Source organism: Alligator mississippiensis, chromosome 5 (genome assembly GCF_030867095.1).
Source record: "Alligator mississippiensis isolate rAllMis1 chromosome 5, rAllMis1, whole genome shotgun sequence".
In the NCBI taxonomy this organism is placed as follows: Eukaryota; Metazoa; Chordata; order Crocodylia; family Alligatoridae; genus Alligator; species Alligator mississippiensis.
The window spans coordinates 133,815,955-133,833,389 of record NC_081828.1 but is presented as its reverse complement, the minus strand read 5'-3'; the positions used below and the strand labels follow the sequence as shown (position 1 = coordinate 133,833,389).

At 42.3% G+C, this 17,435-nt stretch overlaps 1 protein-coding gene across 1 annotated transcript in view; it reads right to left on the bottom strand.

Annotated features, from left to right (window-relative positions):
* SUSD5 (sushi domain containing 5) overlaps window positions 1-17,435 on the bottom strand; it is a 77,903-nt gene that overhangs the window by 23,865 nt on the left and 36,603 nt on the right. Inside the window, exons 3-4 of the mRNA XM_019483338.2 lie at window positions 15,582-15,700; window positions 3,938-4,126 (exon numbers count right to left, since the gene is read on the bottom strand). Of these exons, the coding sequence (XP_019338883.1) occupies window positions 3,938-4,126; window positions 15,582-15,700 (308 nt within the window). The remainder of the gene's footprint in view (window positions 1-3,937; window positions 4,127-15,581; window positions 15,701-17,435) is intronic.

Here is a 17,435-nt window from a genome sequence, read left to right as displayed (position 1 = left end):
TATTTCACAGGATTCAGGAAGCAGTAAGAGGGTGTTGAACACTTCATAGAATCAGGTCCCAACTCCCACTGAATTTAAAAAGAGCACTTTTATTTTGGGTCCAAAATGAGCAAACACCTGCATCCTAAGCAAATCTGTTTTTGAGAGTCTTTGAGATACAGCCTCAATAAAAACATTACAGTAGGGACTCAGGTCTTTCTCTGTATATTTATAAAAAGGCATAGGGGTTTTCGTACCTGCAGTGTATGCTTGCTTTTCGTACCCAAAGGCAAGTGCAAACATCCGTTTTTCATTTCAGTAGCCCAGGATGTAGCAACTATGTGGCTTCTTATATAAATAAACATAGTACAAAATATACAAGACCTGCATTCATACCTTGTGCATGGTATCTGGTAAACAATGTATTTGGCGCTCTATCCATATCCGAGGGCATAACTCCTTTAAACTGCTTTGAAAACATCTCTGGTTTGATTGTAACATCAGTAGTTACCCTTCCTTGAGTAAATAAAACTAGTACATAAAAGATCTATGAGTCACATCCCACATCAGAATGAAAAAAAAGGAAAAAAAACAACCATAAAGGGGCTGGTTCTGATATTAAATACATAGTTGGCTGGATATGCTCAGAGCTTATTTCCAGTAAATGGGACTTGATGCTTAATACTAAAGAAAAAGGGGATTTGTCAGAATAAGGGATTTGAAAGACTGTGACTATGGAAGGCCTGGTTGATAAATCAAAGAAAATCTTTCAAAAAGACTTTATATTGAATCCCATCTCTACCAAAGCACAGCAGCAGTTTGGTATTATGAAGTCTCATCTCATCAACCCACAAAGATGATTCCAGCAGGTGTTGATGGATGGAAGGACATACTGAGTCATCGGTGCCACTTGACTAATGCTTGAAAATCTACTAAGCTGGCTACAGTTTTATATATGACAATAATCAAATCCACCCCTTCTTTACACGCAGGCAGCCCTCATTAAACTTTTCTATCACTCCAGTTTTTGCCAATCTCTTTCTTCCCCTTTGCTCCCATCAGTTGCATCTTCCCTGATTCATTTTGACCAGTAGTGATGACCACATCTAAGAGCCTGGAAATATTGGAAGAGAATCCTGGTACAAACTGGCTGGAGTAAGCTTCCAAAAGCCCAACAAAATAAAGAAAACAGGAGATAGCAAGCTTTCTGTGGAAGTGCTAGGAAGACAAATTGGGCAGAACACTACACCAAGTCAGTTACTGTGAAGGCATGAGCAATTACTCCGAAGTCTGCAGAGATACTATCCAAAACAAATAACATGACGTGAATAACCATCACTATGCTTCTTTCTTCATCTCCTTATAACAAGGTATTTAATACAATTCACAGATTCCTTGTAATCAGACTGGGATGTGCCATGAGCACCTCTGCCATGGCCTCAAACTTGCAACTTCTGAGCTGTCAACCATACACCTTAGTGCCCACACCACCTCAGCCCCGATGACTAGCCTTATTTACACCCACTGTATCTGATCAACCTCATACTGCAACATGAGTGAATGTGCAGGCAGAGTTTGACCCACACTCTTTTGCAAAGAATGTGCTCATGCCGTGTTAGGGCCAACTTTACCAATGGTGTAACTCCATTTGCTTTTGTGTATATAGTCCAAGGATAAATGTGCTATTTATTTATCTTCATTTACCAAAAAGGAAGTTTCTGCTAGTAACTTTAGAACAGGTAATGATAAATCAGTTTATCATCCTCTGGTCATGTCTACACATGCGCTTTAATGCACATTGGCCTATTTTAATGCACATTAAAGCATTGCTGAATAAATGTTCTATTTAGTAATGCACATTAAAATAAGCTAATGTTCATTAAGCATCATTTAAAAACCATGGGCTCCTATAGACATGCAAGGAGCTGGCTCCATGCACTGGAAATCCAGCACTTCAGAGCAGACCCAATTAATCAAGTCTGCTGGTGCAGGGAAATAGAAGCACTCCAGGAGCTTCCGGCACCATGTGTGTCGTATGGCCCTAAAGTGCCTGCTCCTTTAAGGGCAGAAACTGCCTAGGGAAAGGGCCCTAGGAGCCAGGCAGAAACCCCACAGGTGTAGGTTATTATGGTAGCAGGCTAACGAGGGAATTAGCCTGCACCTGCATCTGGTTAGCTGACCAGAAGATGGCAGGGCCCTGGGCCCATCTGTGGTCACAGAGACAGGGCTGCGGAGAGTCCGGTGATGAAGGAGAGGCTGAGCTATAGCAAGGCTTCAAAGGGACAATGTTTGAATACAGTCTGCAAGGCATGGGGTGTGGTAAAGAGATGGTTTTGCAGCCACACATCTAGCCCATAAGACTGAGGTTGTCCCGTGAGGCATCCATTTTAAGCAGGACCCAAAAATGGGTGCAAGAACCTACCGGGTTCAGTGGAGTCCATCAGGACCATGTCCAAACATAAACTCGAGGGCAGCCTCCCTATTTATTATAATTACCAGCAAGGTGTGGCAGGAAAGAAAAAGGGTGCCTGTCGGGCAAGACTGGCACAGTCACAGTGCCCTAGAGGCATCATGGCCATCCCTGGGGACCCCACACCATGACAATATGTATCAGCATCACTGCGCTGAAAAATGGTGGTGGGGCACTTAGAACTAAAGCTCATTCAATGAACTTAAGTTCCAAGTGCTCTGCTGCCATTTTTCAGCATGGGGGACACTAATACACATGACATTCATGCACTTTTAATTAGTGCGGCTCACTAATTAAAGTGTCCCCCTGCGCCTTCCGGAGCATGTATAAAAATGCACATTAAAACAAGCTACTGTGCTTTTTCCTAGTACCTCACAATAGAGGTACTATATTTAATCCACATTAACTAAAGCAGATTAATGCACATGTAGACACACCCATTATATTTTTATCATCTATTAATTTTACTGTGGTAATGCCAAAGGCCCCTAATCATGATCACCACCCCATCATACCTGGCTGCTTGACACACATACAGGAAGACAGGTGTAACCCTAGATACGTGCTATATCAAAAAAGGTATTAAGGACTTTGTGCTTCCAGTGTTTGGGTGGAAAATTAAACCATTTTGTTCTCTGTATTATACGGCATTAAACTAGCATGCACTTACTACTTCCATTTGTTTTTGTTATGATGTTATTGTCTGATACCTCGTATTAAAACTTCTTTGTTCGTGGGCCACATAGGCTAAAAGCACAGATGCCAGTTTTTGACAACTTTTTCCAAGGGGCAGCTAACAGAGATAAGTTGGAGGTCTTGAGGTAACAAGGAGGGCATAGCTGCTAATGGAGGCATTCATGTGCATCCTGTTGAAAGAGTTTTCTTCCCAGTAGCATATTCCTTTAATAGGACCAAAAGAGCTTGAGAAAATAATTAAAACAAGACCAGAATGCTCAAGTAGTCCAGGAAAAGGAGACTTCTAGGTCACCAGCTAATTTGCTAAACCATCCATAGATTTCAGGTACTCCCCGTTCCCATCTCATCTCCCTGCACTTCACCTTCTCCTAACTCCTATGTTATATTCCCTTTCTGCTCCCTGCTCCCTTATTTGCCTCCCTAGGAGGAGTATCTCTGACTGCTATTTAAAGTACAATCCTTCCTGCCTACCTTTTCTAATACCACTTTAGAGCATGGATTCCCTAGTCTAATCTAGTTACCTACCTGAACACTCATAGCTTCTGGAGAAACTGTTGTCCTGAGCTCACCATGAGAATAGCCAAGAAGTAGCTGGCTTGGTACTTAGTAAGGGTGCTGAATGCCACCACAAGAGTAACTGCAATTTGCATGAGTAGCTGGAGAGAGGCTGCTATGCCGAAGTCCTGCAGAGACCTCCAACAGTCCAGTCCCCAGCAATTCCCCAAAACCAGGACAGTCTTGGCTGATGTATTAGCAGCTATAGTTGTTTAGGACCTCAGTGTGCATGCTTACCTTTGATGCAGGCCTGAACTTGCCCATACCATTCTCCACAGCTGTCACAGAGCAATGTAAAAGCAGTCTCTTTGTTGCCCATGATGTAGCCCTGGGCACAAACATAGAGCAGCTCATCGCCCATTTCAAAACCAGTGTGACCATGCAGGATTGTGTGAGGGAAAGATGGTGGATCCCCGCACGGCTTGTCTAAGAAGAAAAAAGAAGAAGAAAAAACAAGAATGGTAGGAGAAACTTTAACCTGTTTTTTAGTTGTACTGCTTAGGGATGGGGCTTGACTAATAACTGTGAAAATAGACCTAGATATACCAACTGAACCCCTCCAACACATTTCTATGTAACACTACCAGGTTAATTCTATGTTGTCTGTGAAGTAGTTGTCAGGTGGCAGGAACTAACCATACCCCAGTCAAACAGGAATGAAAAGCACAGTTAGCTACTTCCAATTCCCTGAGCCATCTAGTACTCTACCCAACTGTATTTCTAATCTACCCTGTGTTTCTCATAATAGGAGTTAATTCAGAATCTCATAGTGCCTTCATAAAAGGAACCTAACCTGTGATGCAGAACCCTGTGCTCTTACCGTCACAAAGTGGTGAGGTTTGCACAGCCGTAAATTATGAGAAACTGAGGTACTAAACCTGCACAGATATCAGGAAATAAAATCTAAGATGCATGTAAGAGCAGAACGTATTTTGAGAATATTTACAAAGGCAACACTGAGAACCTGAAAGTGAAAAAGACGATACACAAAGTGAAATGTACTTAATTGAATGCCTTTATTCTACCTAAAAGAAATTCAAGTATAAACAATCAGCAGCAGCCATGGTGAAAAATGAGCTGAATCGGAAACATTATTACAGTTATAATAATCAAAGATGAAATTAACAACAGCCAGATCATCTAGCTGGTAACAGTGATATGGGAATGCTCTTCCTGAAGATTTCTCCTTCCCTCTAAGGGAGTTGGTAAAGAAGGATCAATCTTGTCTATGACCTTTCCCCTTCCTGTCCCAAATTCCACAGAGTTCCCTTTGAAAAGAGGGCCTAGGATGCTAAGACCCAAATCTTACCAAAACCCCAATGGACAGTGTTTAGCCTTAGAATATATGAACTCTTCCATAGCCCATTACATACTTGGGAACCTCTTCACTAATCTCAGAGCCACCAATGACTGTGGAAAAGCATTGTCAATCAGGTTCGGATCCCATTGGATATTTTCACTCATATCCAGTGATGACTGAGTTCCCAGTAAAGATACGTTTGTTTATTTAAAGATTTTTTGTTGCTAATAACTTTGTACAGAAAATACAGAAAATACTAATCCTGCAAGTAGATTCATTAGATGTTAGCATATCTATTTGTCTGTACTTTCTCTCTAATTCAGGGGTTGGCCTTATGGCCTGAACTTAATCTTTATGAATTGAGTGTATCTGCCACTAGAGGACACCCTAATGGGGCTAAAGCTTTGAAGTCTATTCTCCACTCCTTACATGCTACCACATGACACCTTCAGGTGTTAGTGGAAGTTACACACTGACACATTGACAACAGAACAGACCTCTTTGTAGTTACACAAGGCTCAGTTCATGCTCAGTCTCATTTAGACTTGGCATCTGAAGAAGTAATCACAGCAGTTAGCAGCTAATGTGTTTCCTGTGAAATGGTAAGAGTGAATGGAGATTGACAAGGATGAGAGGAATAAAAAATATTTTATTGCCATAATGAAAAATTAGAGCCCATTAGGTATACTTTCATTAGCACAAACAGCAGTGATGTGTCTGCACTGAGGAAAGAATAGACTCTAAAGCATTATAGTAATAGAACTACTAACCTGAAAGTATCATCTATAGAGTCCAAATGGTTGATTATATCATGTGGAAAGGGTAAGATTTAGCACTTCCATTTTCAAATTTGCAACAGAATTGATATGACTTCTACAAAGTTCCAGGATGTAAAGTTGAAGGGTGCCTTCTACAGGAACAAGCTAACAGGAGATAAATGGAGCATGTTCTCTTTCAGAGCTTGTCACACAGTTTAGCTGTTTTCTATAGCCTCCCAACCATAAACAAAAATGTGAGAACTGACAATTTAAATAGAAAAAGAAAAGGTGAAGTATTCAAGAACCTAGGAGAGGTGAAGAGCTCAATCAACTCTGATGGCCTCTGACTACAGCACTACATAAACATAAATCACATCATGGATGACTGCCCTAAAAATACCTGGCACAGATGCCTACACATGCCCATCTACACCTAATCCAGCAGCTAAGCAGTTTTCAGAGAGATGGGAAGCAACTGACCATATCAAAAATAGTTCAAAACTTTCAAAGATTTGTACAATACAGGTCAGTAACTACTCTGGAGAAATTTTCTGTTCCTAAATAGTAGTTTGACAGAGCTCTATCAGTGTCCAAGTATGTTGCTATTTCATTGACACCAATAAAATAATTTATTCTGTTTAAAAATGATTGGATGGAGAGTCATAAATTAAATGCTTTTAAGGACAGAAAGGACCATTTTTATCCATTAGACTGACTTCTAGCATAAACAAACCATATATTTCACCAAGTGGTTTCTGAAAGCCTCAGGCATAACCTCGGGTAAAGTATATCTTTTGAACAGGGATCTGGCTTAATTTGAAGATGACGAAGGTGATGGACCATCCTTTCATGTAGAAATTAATTGTTCACTAACCTCACTGTAAAACTCTGCGCTTTATTTTTAGTCTGAACATACAACGTTTCAGTTTCTGACCACTGGATCTTGTTATGCCTTTGCTAGAGCCCTCAGCTATTAGAAATCTCTCTTTGTGGGTTCTTCTCGACTGTGATTAAATCTACTCCTAACCTTCCTTTTTATGCTAAATAGATGTTCTTGGTTTTTTTCAGTGTAGAACAGGTTTATTGTGGGAATGGAAAAAGAAGAATCCTTATAATGCCAAGCGTCCACTGTGTATTTCACTTGAGTGTGCCCATTCATGTTAGCCTAGCTCAAGTGAAAGAAACCACATTGTGAGAAGCACTGGGATTTTTGTGGGCATATCACATGGGTCTTGGTGTTGATATGAGCTGGTCTCTGAATTATTTCTCAGTGTATTGTGGGAGAATCTATCTTTTTGTGGTCTTAGCCTAGCAACTCATTTAAGTATACCACTTCCAGGTTGGCATGCCTAATATTTCTGTTTGTATTCATTGTATCAGCCAGTGGTAAGGCATTTATCTAACTCAGAGCCACAATACGTGTTAACCACTGGTATTAATGCAACACTTATTCTGGGACAAAGGAACATGAAACGTAACAGAGAATGTTTTGGTAGCAACTTTATGCAGGTGCATGTACTGAGGAGAACTAAAGCAGGTTTTCAAAAATGAGGACTCTTCCTATGCTGTCTAGCAGTTCTGGAGCAGCACTCTGCATAAGGAAAACTGCTGATCAGCCAGGCCATCTTCTCAGAATACAGGCACATTTTCAGGGACTTCCTGGCTGTTGGAGTCTTTGGTTTTTCAGTACACAATCATGATGTAGTTGATGTAGCATAGTGGTCCAGGAGCCTATAGAAGCACTGTAGAAGCACTACCACCTGTAGAAGCCCTGCAAGAGCAATGTTGTAGACATAGCAAGCTGCGTACAAACATGGGGCCCAATGCCAGCCTGGACTATACTGATATATGACTCCTGGTGAAGAAGTGTGGAGCAAGTGCATAGCAAGAAAATATGGCCCAAAGTAATTGAGAAAAGGGACTGGAGGACTAGCAGCACTTTTGTAGGTTAGGCCTCCACCCACATTACAGTGATGCCATTTATCCACACTACGGGCACCTTATACATGTGACAAACCTCTGCTCCAACATGTGCTAAGCATAGCAAGCATAGCACAGGAGCAGATTCAATTAATCAAGTCTGCTGTAAGACTGCTGGAACATGCTAATTAGCACACTCCAGCAGCCTCCACACCACATGTATTCAACATCCCCACGTTTCAAAATGGCAGCGGGGGTGCTTTAACTAAAGCTCATCAAACAGAGTACAGGATGCTGAATACAGGTGAAGCTGCAGGTGCTTTAGTTAGAGCAGACCTCAGAGTCCCCCCTCCACCACACAGCATGTGTATATATGCCCTAAGTATTAGCAGTACTTGAACTCCAGTTTATACTCTGTTTCAGCCACCTCAGATGAAAAGCACCACCACACTTGAGCAAAGGGTTTTTGCATGTGGACATAACTACTAGCACTAGGGTTACCATAGGTGTTGAAGCTAACTGAACTGTGTAGGACAGAAAAGGCCTAAGAATATTCATCACCAACAAACTGGTTAAAGCTGGTGATGGCTTTGACAAAAGAGCTGCTAGGATGTAGTAGATTTTTCTTTCCAAGACAATTAGAAGGTCTTTCAGAATATCAGATGGCATAGTCAGTTCTAATTTGGACTTCAAGAGTAATAACCATCTGAAAAATAATGTTAATCTCAAACAATACTTGGAAAAGAGTTAGTGGCAGACATCTCCCTGATAGAGAGTGAATATAAGTCATTTTAGGATAATACAATTTAGGGGCTCACTGATAGATTTTTGGGGCCGATACCAATAGCCGATTTTTAAGGAGGCATATCAGCTGATACTGATCCCATTGCCGATACACAGTCTGGTAGCTTGAAGAGCAGTGTCTGGCTGGTAAGTCTGTTGTGGTGGAAGCAGGTGGGGGAGAAAGGAGGAGGGGCAGATCGAGGCCCCTGTGGTGAGGGAGGGAGTGGGGTTGGGGTTGAGTTGAGGTTGGGGCTGGAGCAGAGGCTGGAGGAACCGCGGCCTGGCAGGGGCGGGGCACAGGACGGAACCACAGCTTGTCCAGGGAATGTGGGGGTAGGAGTGGCTCCTGCTGCTGCACACACCCCAGGAGGGCTCGGGGGGGGTGTGCCCTCCAGATCTGCACAGGGTAGGATGGGCTGCAGCTGCAAGCTGGGGCTGGGGTGGGCTGGGCTCTTCCCAGTGGGGGTTGGGCCAGGCTGTGCTTGGGGCAGGCAGCGGTGGTGCTGAGAGAGGTGCCGGGGGGGGCTGCAATCACCCCAAAATTCCCAATAGCTCTCACACATACACCCCCAGTGCCACTTCCTGTCCCACCCTGTCCTCCCCGAGTGCATCCCTGCCCAGCCCCAAAAGGGAACAGCCCGGTGCAGCCCCAGCTCCAGTCTACAGCTGCAGCCCGCCTCACCCCACCCCACCCCACCCCACACAGATCCAGGGGACACATGTCCCCCATGCTTTCCCAGGGTGCACACAGCGGTGGCAGCACCCCCCCCGTACCCCCTGCATGAGCCGCATCTCCATCCCATGCCCTGCCCCACCCCGCTGGGCAGCACCGCTCCCTCCCTCACCGCGGAGGCCTTAATCTGCGCCCCCATGCCCCTTCCCTCCCCTCTCCCCTGCCACTACAACAGACTTACCGGCTGGATGCAGCTCTCCAAGCTGCCAAGCTGTGCTCCCTGCCACCTACGTGGGCTGCTGCAGCTACGCACATGCATAGGGCATTTATCAGCCACATTACTGGCCACATCAGGCCAATTTCCAATAGTCAATTTTCTTTATATCTGTGCCAATCCAAGATCGGACCGATATATCGGTGGACCTCTAATAAAATTCCATTTGCAATAGAAAAACTTGCTTAACTTAAATTAGGTGTAACTCTTGGAGCTGTAAAGCCTTTCTGAGACACCTTCACTAAATGTTATGCACAGAAATCTAAAACAAGTTGATGGGGCTAATCGCGTTTAATAGAGATGCACATTTCCGTTTCTTCAGAATCCTTCTGGAAGGACTGATAATCTTTCCAACCAGCATTCCATATATTTCACCTACTCCCAGACTCTGCAGGCTACTATGAAACATTTTGCTTTGGGTTTCTTTGAAGATCAGCCACTAAGATAATCTATGAGTAGAATTATCCCAGAGAGGTATCTGTAGTTTTTGGTAGGTTATATAATCAGTGACAAATTACTAGAGCTCACTTGTAACTCCCAGCTCTTCAGAGGGACGCTTGTGTTTTGGAAAAACTGTTGGTGGGTAGTTGCCTTCTTTCTTGATGCCCAGATACATGGAATATTTCTTTTTCCATAGAAACATTGAGAAAAAATAAAATGCAAGGAGCCAAAACACTAATATAACCATATATAGCTTGTAAGCTAGTGATGTTAAGATGCCAATATCTCTTTCATCAGAGTATGACTGGTAAGAATAGCTTTTTTTGCTAGTATAAATGACATCACCAGGAACATGGAAATTCACCTTCAGACATATGCAAAGTTTTAGAAAAGAACACTGCATCAATGCAGAAATTGAAAATCTCCATATTCATGTTAATGCACAGAAAATAGAATCAATTGACTTTATACATAGTAAATTGTAGTTTGCTCTTTGAAAGGACATTTGCCTTAGAGAATCGCAAAAGTTCATTTTCCTTTATTTGCTGAAGAAAGCGTAAATTGGGTTAACTATATAATCCATCAACCCCTGGTTATGCCTAATAACATTTTATTTGCATTTATGCCATAGACCACTACAAGGTGCTGCCTGTTCATTTTTTTAGAACAGTAGCAAATGAGAGTCTAACAGACCTGAGATTTCACTTGGTGCTTGGAAAATCTGAGAGTCAAACAAAAAATGAACCAGAAAAGCTCAGGAGCTGGTGATAAAGGTATTTTTCTAGTCTTACTTGAAAAAAAGAATTGCACAGGAAAGGTACAAAGTCAGCCAAAAGAGTTGTACTCAAATATGATACTGAGTACATTTCTACAGGAACAACATTTGATGAGAAAACCCTTTGATTTTCTTTTTTTTTTATTTCTTTCGTATTTACATGTATTGTTATAAGCTTTGCTGTGGGAGGGCTTAATATACATGGGCCACATCTGGCTTACATGGTATATTTATGAGGCCTGCATGGCATATTTAGAATTGGCATTAAACTCCTACATTTTTTTTCCAAAAAGGAAAATTCCCAGCTCTCAGGGAATGTCAACTGAATATAAATGGATTGTTATTATTGAGAGGTAGCTAGAATATTTTCTAGTTCTTAATACAAACAGTAATGATGACGATACAGGATTTTGATTCTGAAGAGCTGAAACTGCCACTTGTGAACCCTAGGACGTTCTTTCAGCAAATATTCAATTACTTTATGCCAGCATTTCTCAAGCCCTATGAGTTTATGTCTTACTGTAGGAAAGTGAGCACTTTCACACCCTCTGTACTTCAGCCCACCTCTGCTTCACCGCTGATTTTCTCACATCTCCTGTTTCAGCTGCTGCTGCAAATTCCTATTACCAGTGACTGGCAAGGGAATCACCAGCAAGGAGAACTGGCAACACAAAAACAGCAGTGGCAACAGCCGGAGTGTGGGAGCTTTGAGAGAATCGGTGGAGAGGAAAGCACCAGCTGAAGTATAGAAGGCATGAGAGAGGCTGAAGTAATGGCCCACTCTGGATTGCTGTATTGATTCACATATGCTCTCTCCTTCTGACAGAAACCTTTAATGCTCCACCCAGAGGGGCACACCCCACCATTTGAGAAACACTCCTCTATACTATCATCGTGCTCATTTACAGACTGTCATACATGCGCACAATGCTTTACCTGCATTCTGTTGCCTCAGCTAACACTGTTGGAGCCTATTCCTGAAAAACATTGAGCAGCCCCTAACAAGATGAAAAGACCTTCGCTTCTGTTTACATCCCTTCCCCTAGGAGCTTTATTCTTCACTCAGCACTGACTTAGATTGACTGATTTCTGATTTACACAAATAATAATGAGATAGGCATGAGATACATGAGGGCTTATTTTAAATAAAGGTACAAAAGGGAGAAATTACATGAAACAAGAAGGTGGCAATGAGGGTTAATGGGTATCCATTCACAGAACACTTCGTTAACAGGAAACTCAGTTCTAAGAGAATCTGTGTATTCAGCATCTTCCGAGATAGTTCTGCGATTTTAGAGCCAAATATTGACTTCATTCAGGTCAATGCGCTTCTGTCATACCTTTCCAATGGATCATATTTTGCCTTTCAATGTATTTTTCAGACTTGCTACAGTAAATATGCTACTATTACATCAAAACCATGTTGCTTTTTTTTCATAAAAATATAAAATCTAGTTTTAAAAAATTCTATGAACATCCTATATGCATTATAATAGTGATATTACATTGAGACAATTAGGAACAGATTGAAACAATAGCAGTTGGCTCTGTAGTGAAATGGTCAGCAACCACATCCTGTGCAAAAAAAGATACTCTTCACAATGTGAGGAAGTGTGAAAAAACTTCAGCTTTCAAAAGGAACTTCAGAGATGCTAAACCCAGATGCTACAGCTTTTTGGGGCTCATTATCACTCAACCTTGGATTAAAAGTCCCTGTTAAAACATCCATTGTTTATAAAAAATCTTTTGAGTATTCAAACTGAGGACATATTCCTGCCATCCAGAAATGTTTCTGTGCTAAACACCATGACATGAATGTGTTGATGTAGCCTTCTCTTTCTCTCACCAGGAGTCGACCTGTCCTGTACAAATAAGCAGTTCCTAAATGGTCTGTTAATATGTCATATTTCACTTTCCCCATATCTATGGCAAAGTACAGGCAGCCAAAAAGCCGGAAGCTTAATCAATTCAATTGCAGGTTAGGCTAAACTGCATAGATTGAATCAATAAGCAAGTGAACAGACATTCACTTTTGATTCCGGAAATGTAGCCACATGTTTGCAGTGGCTCAGGCCAGAAGCCAGAGGGCACTAGAGCATGCCTCCTTGCTCAGCTGCAGCAGACTGCTTGGGCCAAGGCCAGCCCACCCACCCTGGGGGCGGGGGGGGGAGGAGTTGCAGGGGAGGTGTAAAGTGTCTTGGGATGCTGGGAGACTATGAGTTTATCTGGAGGGGATCTGGAACAGAAATTCAATAAACTGATTTAACCTAAATCAGTTAAGTCTGATACTACATCCATCCAGGTTTATGTTAAATGGGTTTTGGCCATTTTGAAAGCAGTTTATGTGCACTGAACTTCTGTTGTGTTACAGATTTGAAGTGTTTTCTGATCATATACACTAGTTTATGTGTAATTTCTGCCCATAGCCCAGGAGTATCATAAAACAATTTATTCAGTGTTTGAAAATATATGGAATGTTTTATGTTTTTGTTTTACTTATGTATTTTTATTGCAGCAGTGCTGTGCAGCCCATCATAGACTCAGGCTCTGTTACACTTGGCACTGTATAAATGCAGAACACAGATCTACTTCCTGCCCAAAGAACTTGCAGTGTAAGAATATGGACCTGGACATGGTGCAATCAGCTTTACACCAGTAAATGTAAACTCTCCACTGGGGTAAGTGCTGGATCCAATAGGGCCTGGCCACCTTTTTCAAGCTGTGGGCTGGAACAGCCCAGCCCCAGTCTGGTGCAGTCTGGGTGACTTCATCAGTACATCAGTGGTGGGGGGCGTTCCCTGCACCCCTGCCAAAACTGCTCATCTGGTAGCTGTGTCCATGCACCATTGCTTCTCCCAGCCCCCTCCTTCTCAGCTGTGGTGCAAGCACAGATCTAAGCTGAAAGGCTGGCTGTGCCAGGGCCAGGGAGCTGGAAGCTGTTTCCACGCTGCTGGGGCTTCTCCCTAGCACCAGTGAAGTTCTGCTCTGGTTGGAAGCTGCATTTATTTAAACAGCAGCCTTTGGGATGGGGAAGGGAGCAGAGAGAAGCAGCTGCAGCAGCAGGGGTACAGCTTCCAGCTCCCCAGCCCCAGCACAGCTCTCCTCTGACTAAAAGCTGTGCCCATGCCACACAGCCCTGAGAGGGGCTGGGGGTGGTGAGAAGCAGCAGCAATGCAGAATGGCTTCCAGCTCCCTGGACCCAGCACAGCTCCTAGCTGCTCAGCCCCAGAGCAGGCATGGGCACAGGCAGGGGAAAGCCCTGTGACTCCATGGGCCAGATTCAGTGGCTTCACAGGCCAGATCTGGCCCACAGACTGCATGTTGCTGACCCTTGCAATACAGAATTACCCCAGAAAGAATCAAGGGTAAGCTACCAGTATAAATCATTCCAGTTTAGGTTTTGTCTGTCTACATCCATCCTGGGTTAGCTATTTGTTAAAGGCAAGGAAGTTGTTACTTGCTCCCCTGCCACCTAGCAGTGAGGTACTGATATAGCTGGCTATTCTGTAAGTAACTTTGGAATCACTGCATATCTGTCTGTTCCTGATTCTGGTGTAATTTACATTGGTATGCAACACCAATGTGAGTTATACCAAAGTATGTGGTATGTTAATGTGTCTGTGCCCTAAGGTTAGAGGTAACAGGTGAAATGCAAGAGAAACACAGACAAAGGAGTATAGGAAAACAATGGTGCGACGCTGGTTAGTGCAAAAGGCAGTAACACCAGCAGTCTAAGCTTTGGCAAAGATATTACAGTTATCATGGCAAACAAGAGCTTTAAGAAGGATTTGAAGCAGGAGAATGAGATGGTTTAGTGGATGTTTATCTAGAAAGCCTCTTTTGTATGAGAGGCAGTGAGGAGGAAATCGCAAAAGTGCTTTTGTTAAAAATGCAACAAATGGTTGATGAAACTGGCAAGCAGAGGAGAGCATCAGCACCTGTGAGTTTAGCCAGTTTGTTCCTCTGCTGAAAGGTTAAACTTTCAAACTCAGGAGTGGATTTTAAAGTACAATGCATTTACTAGCAATAACTGTTTTTCTCATAATTTCTCTTTTCTTGTCAGTCCCTGTGCCTGAGCAACCCAAAACTTTGGTAAAGCTCTTGAAATGGAAATCTAGTTTCATGTTTAGGTTTTAATCAGGATATAGCCAATATCCCAAACGCCTGGTCTATACCTGGCAGAAAAAAGGGGAAAAGGGGGAAAGATGCTTACTTGGAAAGCAGGTGGAAATTTTTGGAACTTGGTAAAAAAAAGAATCTTCTCCTGGCTCCACACCAGAAAATTTGAAAAATCTTTTTAAATACTGAAGTGCAAGTTCTATGAGCTTGGTAATAAATTTGGAATGAATTTGAGGTTTGGGGATAAAGATGAGAGGAGGATAGTGGGATTTGTATTGTGTGGAGTTGTGGGAAGGAGCAGGAGGGGATAAATTACTGTGCAGAGATGAGGAAACATGGAAGCTTACATCAGTGGAGGCACTGTGAAGCTGCCAGGTTCTGGGGGAGAAAGGGAAAAGAGCACAAGACTTCTGTGGATATTGATTTGGGTTGTAGTAGCACTGTTGATGGGAGATTGGTACCTGTCTTTTTGTATATTTGGGGGGAATGAATGTGTTTTTTAATGTGGGAGCTTTTATTTTATCATTTAGATCCATGAATAAATACAGTTTAAAAAAGGTATTGTCCCAATTCTTCAATGGCACAGCATCCCCTGTAACTCTAATAACCCATAGAAAAACATACTAGACATCTCATGAGTTATATTGGTTGGCTGCAAGATTAGAAATGAGGTCTTTAGCCGTGCAGCCTTGGATGGTTTCTTCCTTGATTAACTGCAGGATATCTTTTCTAAAATTCCCACTATTGCTTCCACCAGTAAGAAATTTGAAGGAAAAAATCCTACTGTAGATGCCACAATAGTGAATGCACATTATTTCAGTAACATATGAATGCTGACCTTCATCCTTCACACAAAGAGCATCATATCTGCCACTCAGAAAGGGGTTGGTTTCAATTTTAACATCAATGGCTTTCACATTCTGCTGCTTGCTGCCTGTCTTACTGCATACCATTGTCCTAAAATAGAGAAGAAAAAAAGAAATCAAAGTTCTCTTTTAACTATACCATGCTTGCTGGCATTTGGTGATTTTACATCACTTCAATCAGGGAGTATCATTGCATAAGTCTTTATAAAGAAAGGGTCAAAGTGTTAAAGGAGCTTAGAGGTAGACATGTAGAAAAGGGAAACTAAAAAAGGAAGTAATTTAAAGAATGCCTTCCCGTGTATCATTTCAAGTGCACAGGAAGCCATAACAAAATGTTGGATCAGCAGTTTGTGCAAAATAAATCTAACTATTAGTGAAATCTCAATATTGTGCAGGTCACTTGCACCAGAATTTTCAGTTGGCCTCTGTGGCCATGTCCAGATGAGCCTGGCTGTGCAATATGTGGCTCTGCAGACACATCTGCAGCACCACATATTCAACTGTTCTCCGCACTGCAAGGTAGCAGCATCGGTGGGGAGGGAAGGGTTGACCCTGGGAGATCTCGGGGTCAAAACACCCACGCAAAAAAAAGCAGAGTGATGCACACAAGGCCAATACACACTACCAAAAACCAGAGCCTGACTGATAGGAGCTACACTCCAGCTGCTCTGGCTCCAACCAGTGGCAGGCTCCGAATGGCAGGATTGCTGCTGCCGCATCCCCAGGAAGCCCGCAGTACCCCAGGTAAGGCTGCTGGGGCCAGCCCACTGCTGGCCCCAGCCTCCCCTACCTCACCCAGGGTAACCTGCCACACACCAGAGGGCACGTGGCAATGGAGTTGCCTGCGAACAAGTAGCAGGTATGCCACTGCTTCTTGACCCCAGGGAAATAAATGTCCATCCACATTCATGTGGACATGGCCTGTATGTTCTTTATTTTCTAAATGCCCAATATGAGATACCAGAGGATATTTGCAGGAGAGTTAAATGCTCAAGTACAGCAATGAGAGCACAGTAGAAAAGCCCATTAGGAAATTAATTTTGCATTGGGCAAATGTTAAATGTGGAGGAAAAAAAGAAATATTCTTTGAAAGAGGTTGAAGACTAGTAGAAAAACAGTACTTGATCAAGTAATTGAAGACTATGTGATAATGTATATGGACAAAAGAGCTGAGTTAAGGTTGAAAGGCCAACTTTAATTCTTTTATTTGCTAACTTTGAAGTGTTTGTGCAACCATAACTAGTTCTTAAATTTAGGCTTTTAATGTGATTTCTGTTTCTTTTTTAGAAAAACAAATGGTACAATCTGAAATGATACATCTTTGTCCTTTATCAGTACACATGCCTCAAAATAAAAACAAGGATTCCCCTATGTACTGGAAGGAGCTTCCAAGCCTTTTACTTACAAAGCATTTGGATCCAGTGAAGGATAATATTATCAACAGGCTATTTGTTCAATTTCTTAGGTAATTTCCTTGTAAAGAGAGCCTGGTAAACTAAATAATGCAGATTGTTAGGGTTGAAAGTATTGAACAGTCTGGGAGCACTTACAGGTCTATCCTGTAAGATTTTCACACACGCTTAACTTAACTACTATGCATAGTCCATTTGCATCAGAGAGACTACTCATAGTAGTAAACACATGTTCTGTCTTAGTATGTTCAGGGCATATGCAGCAGGAAAGAAATCTCTAAAGATTTTTTTGTTGTCTGCACATAGATGTGTGCACTCACACAAACACATTTTACATTTCAAATGAGTATATGCTTTGTTTTTCCAGGGGAAAAAACAAGAGTGCATTTGACCCTTAGGGAAGGACATGCTTTG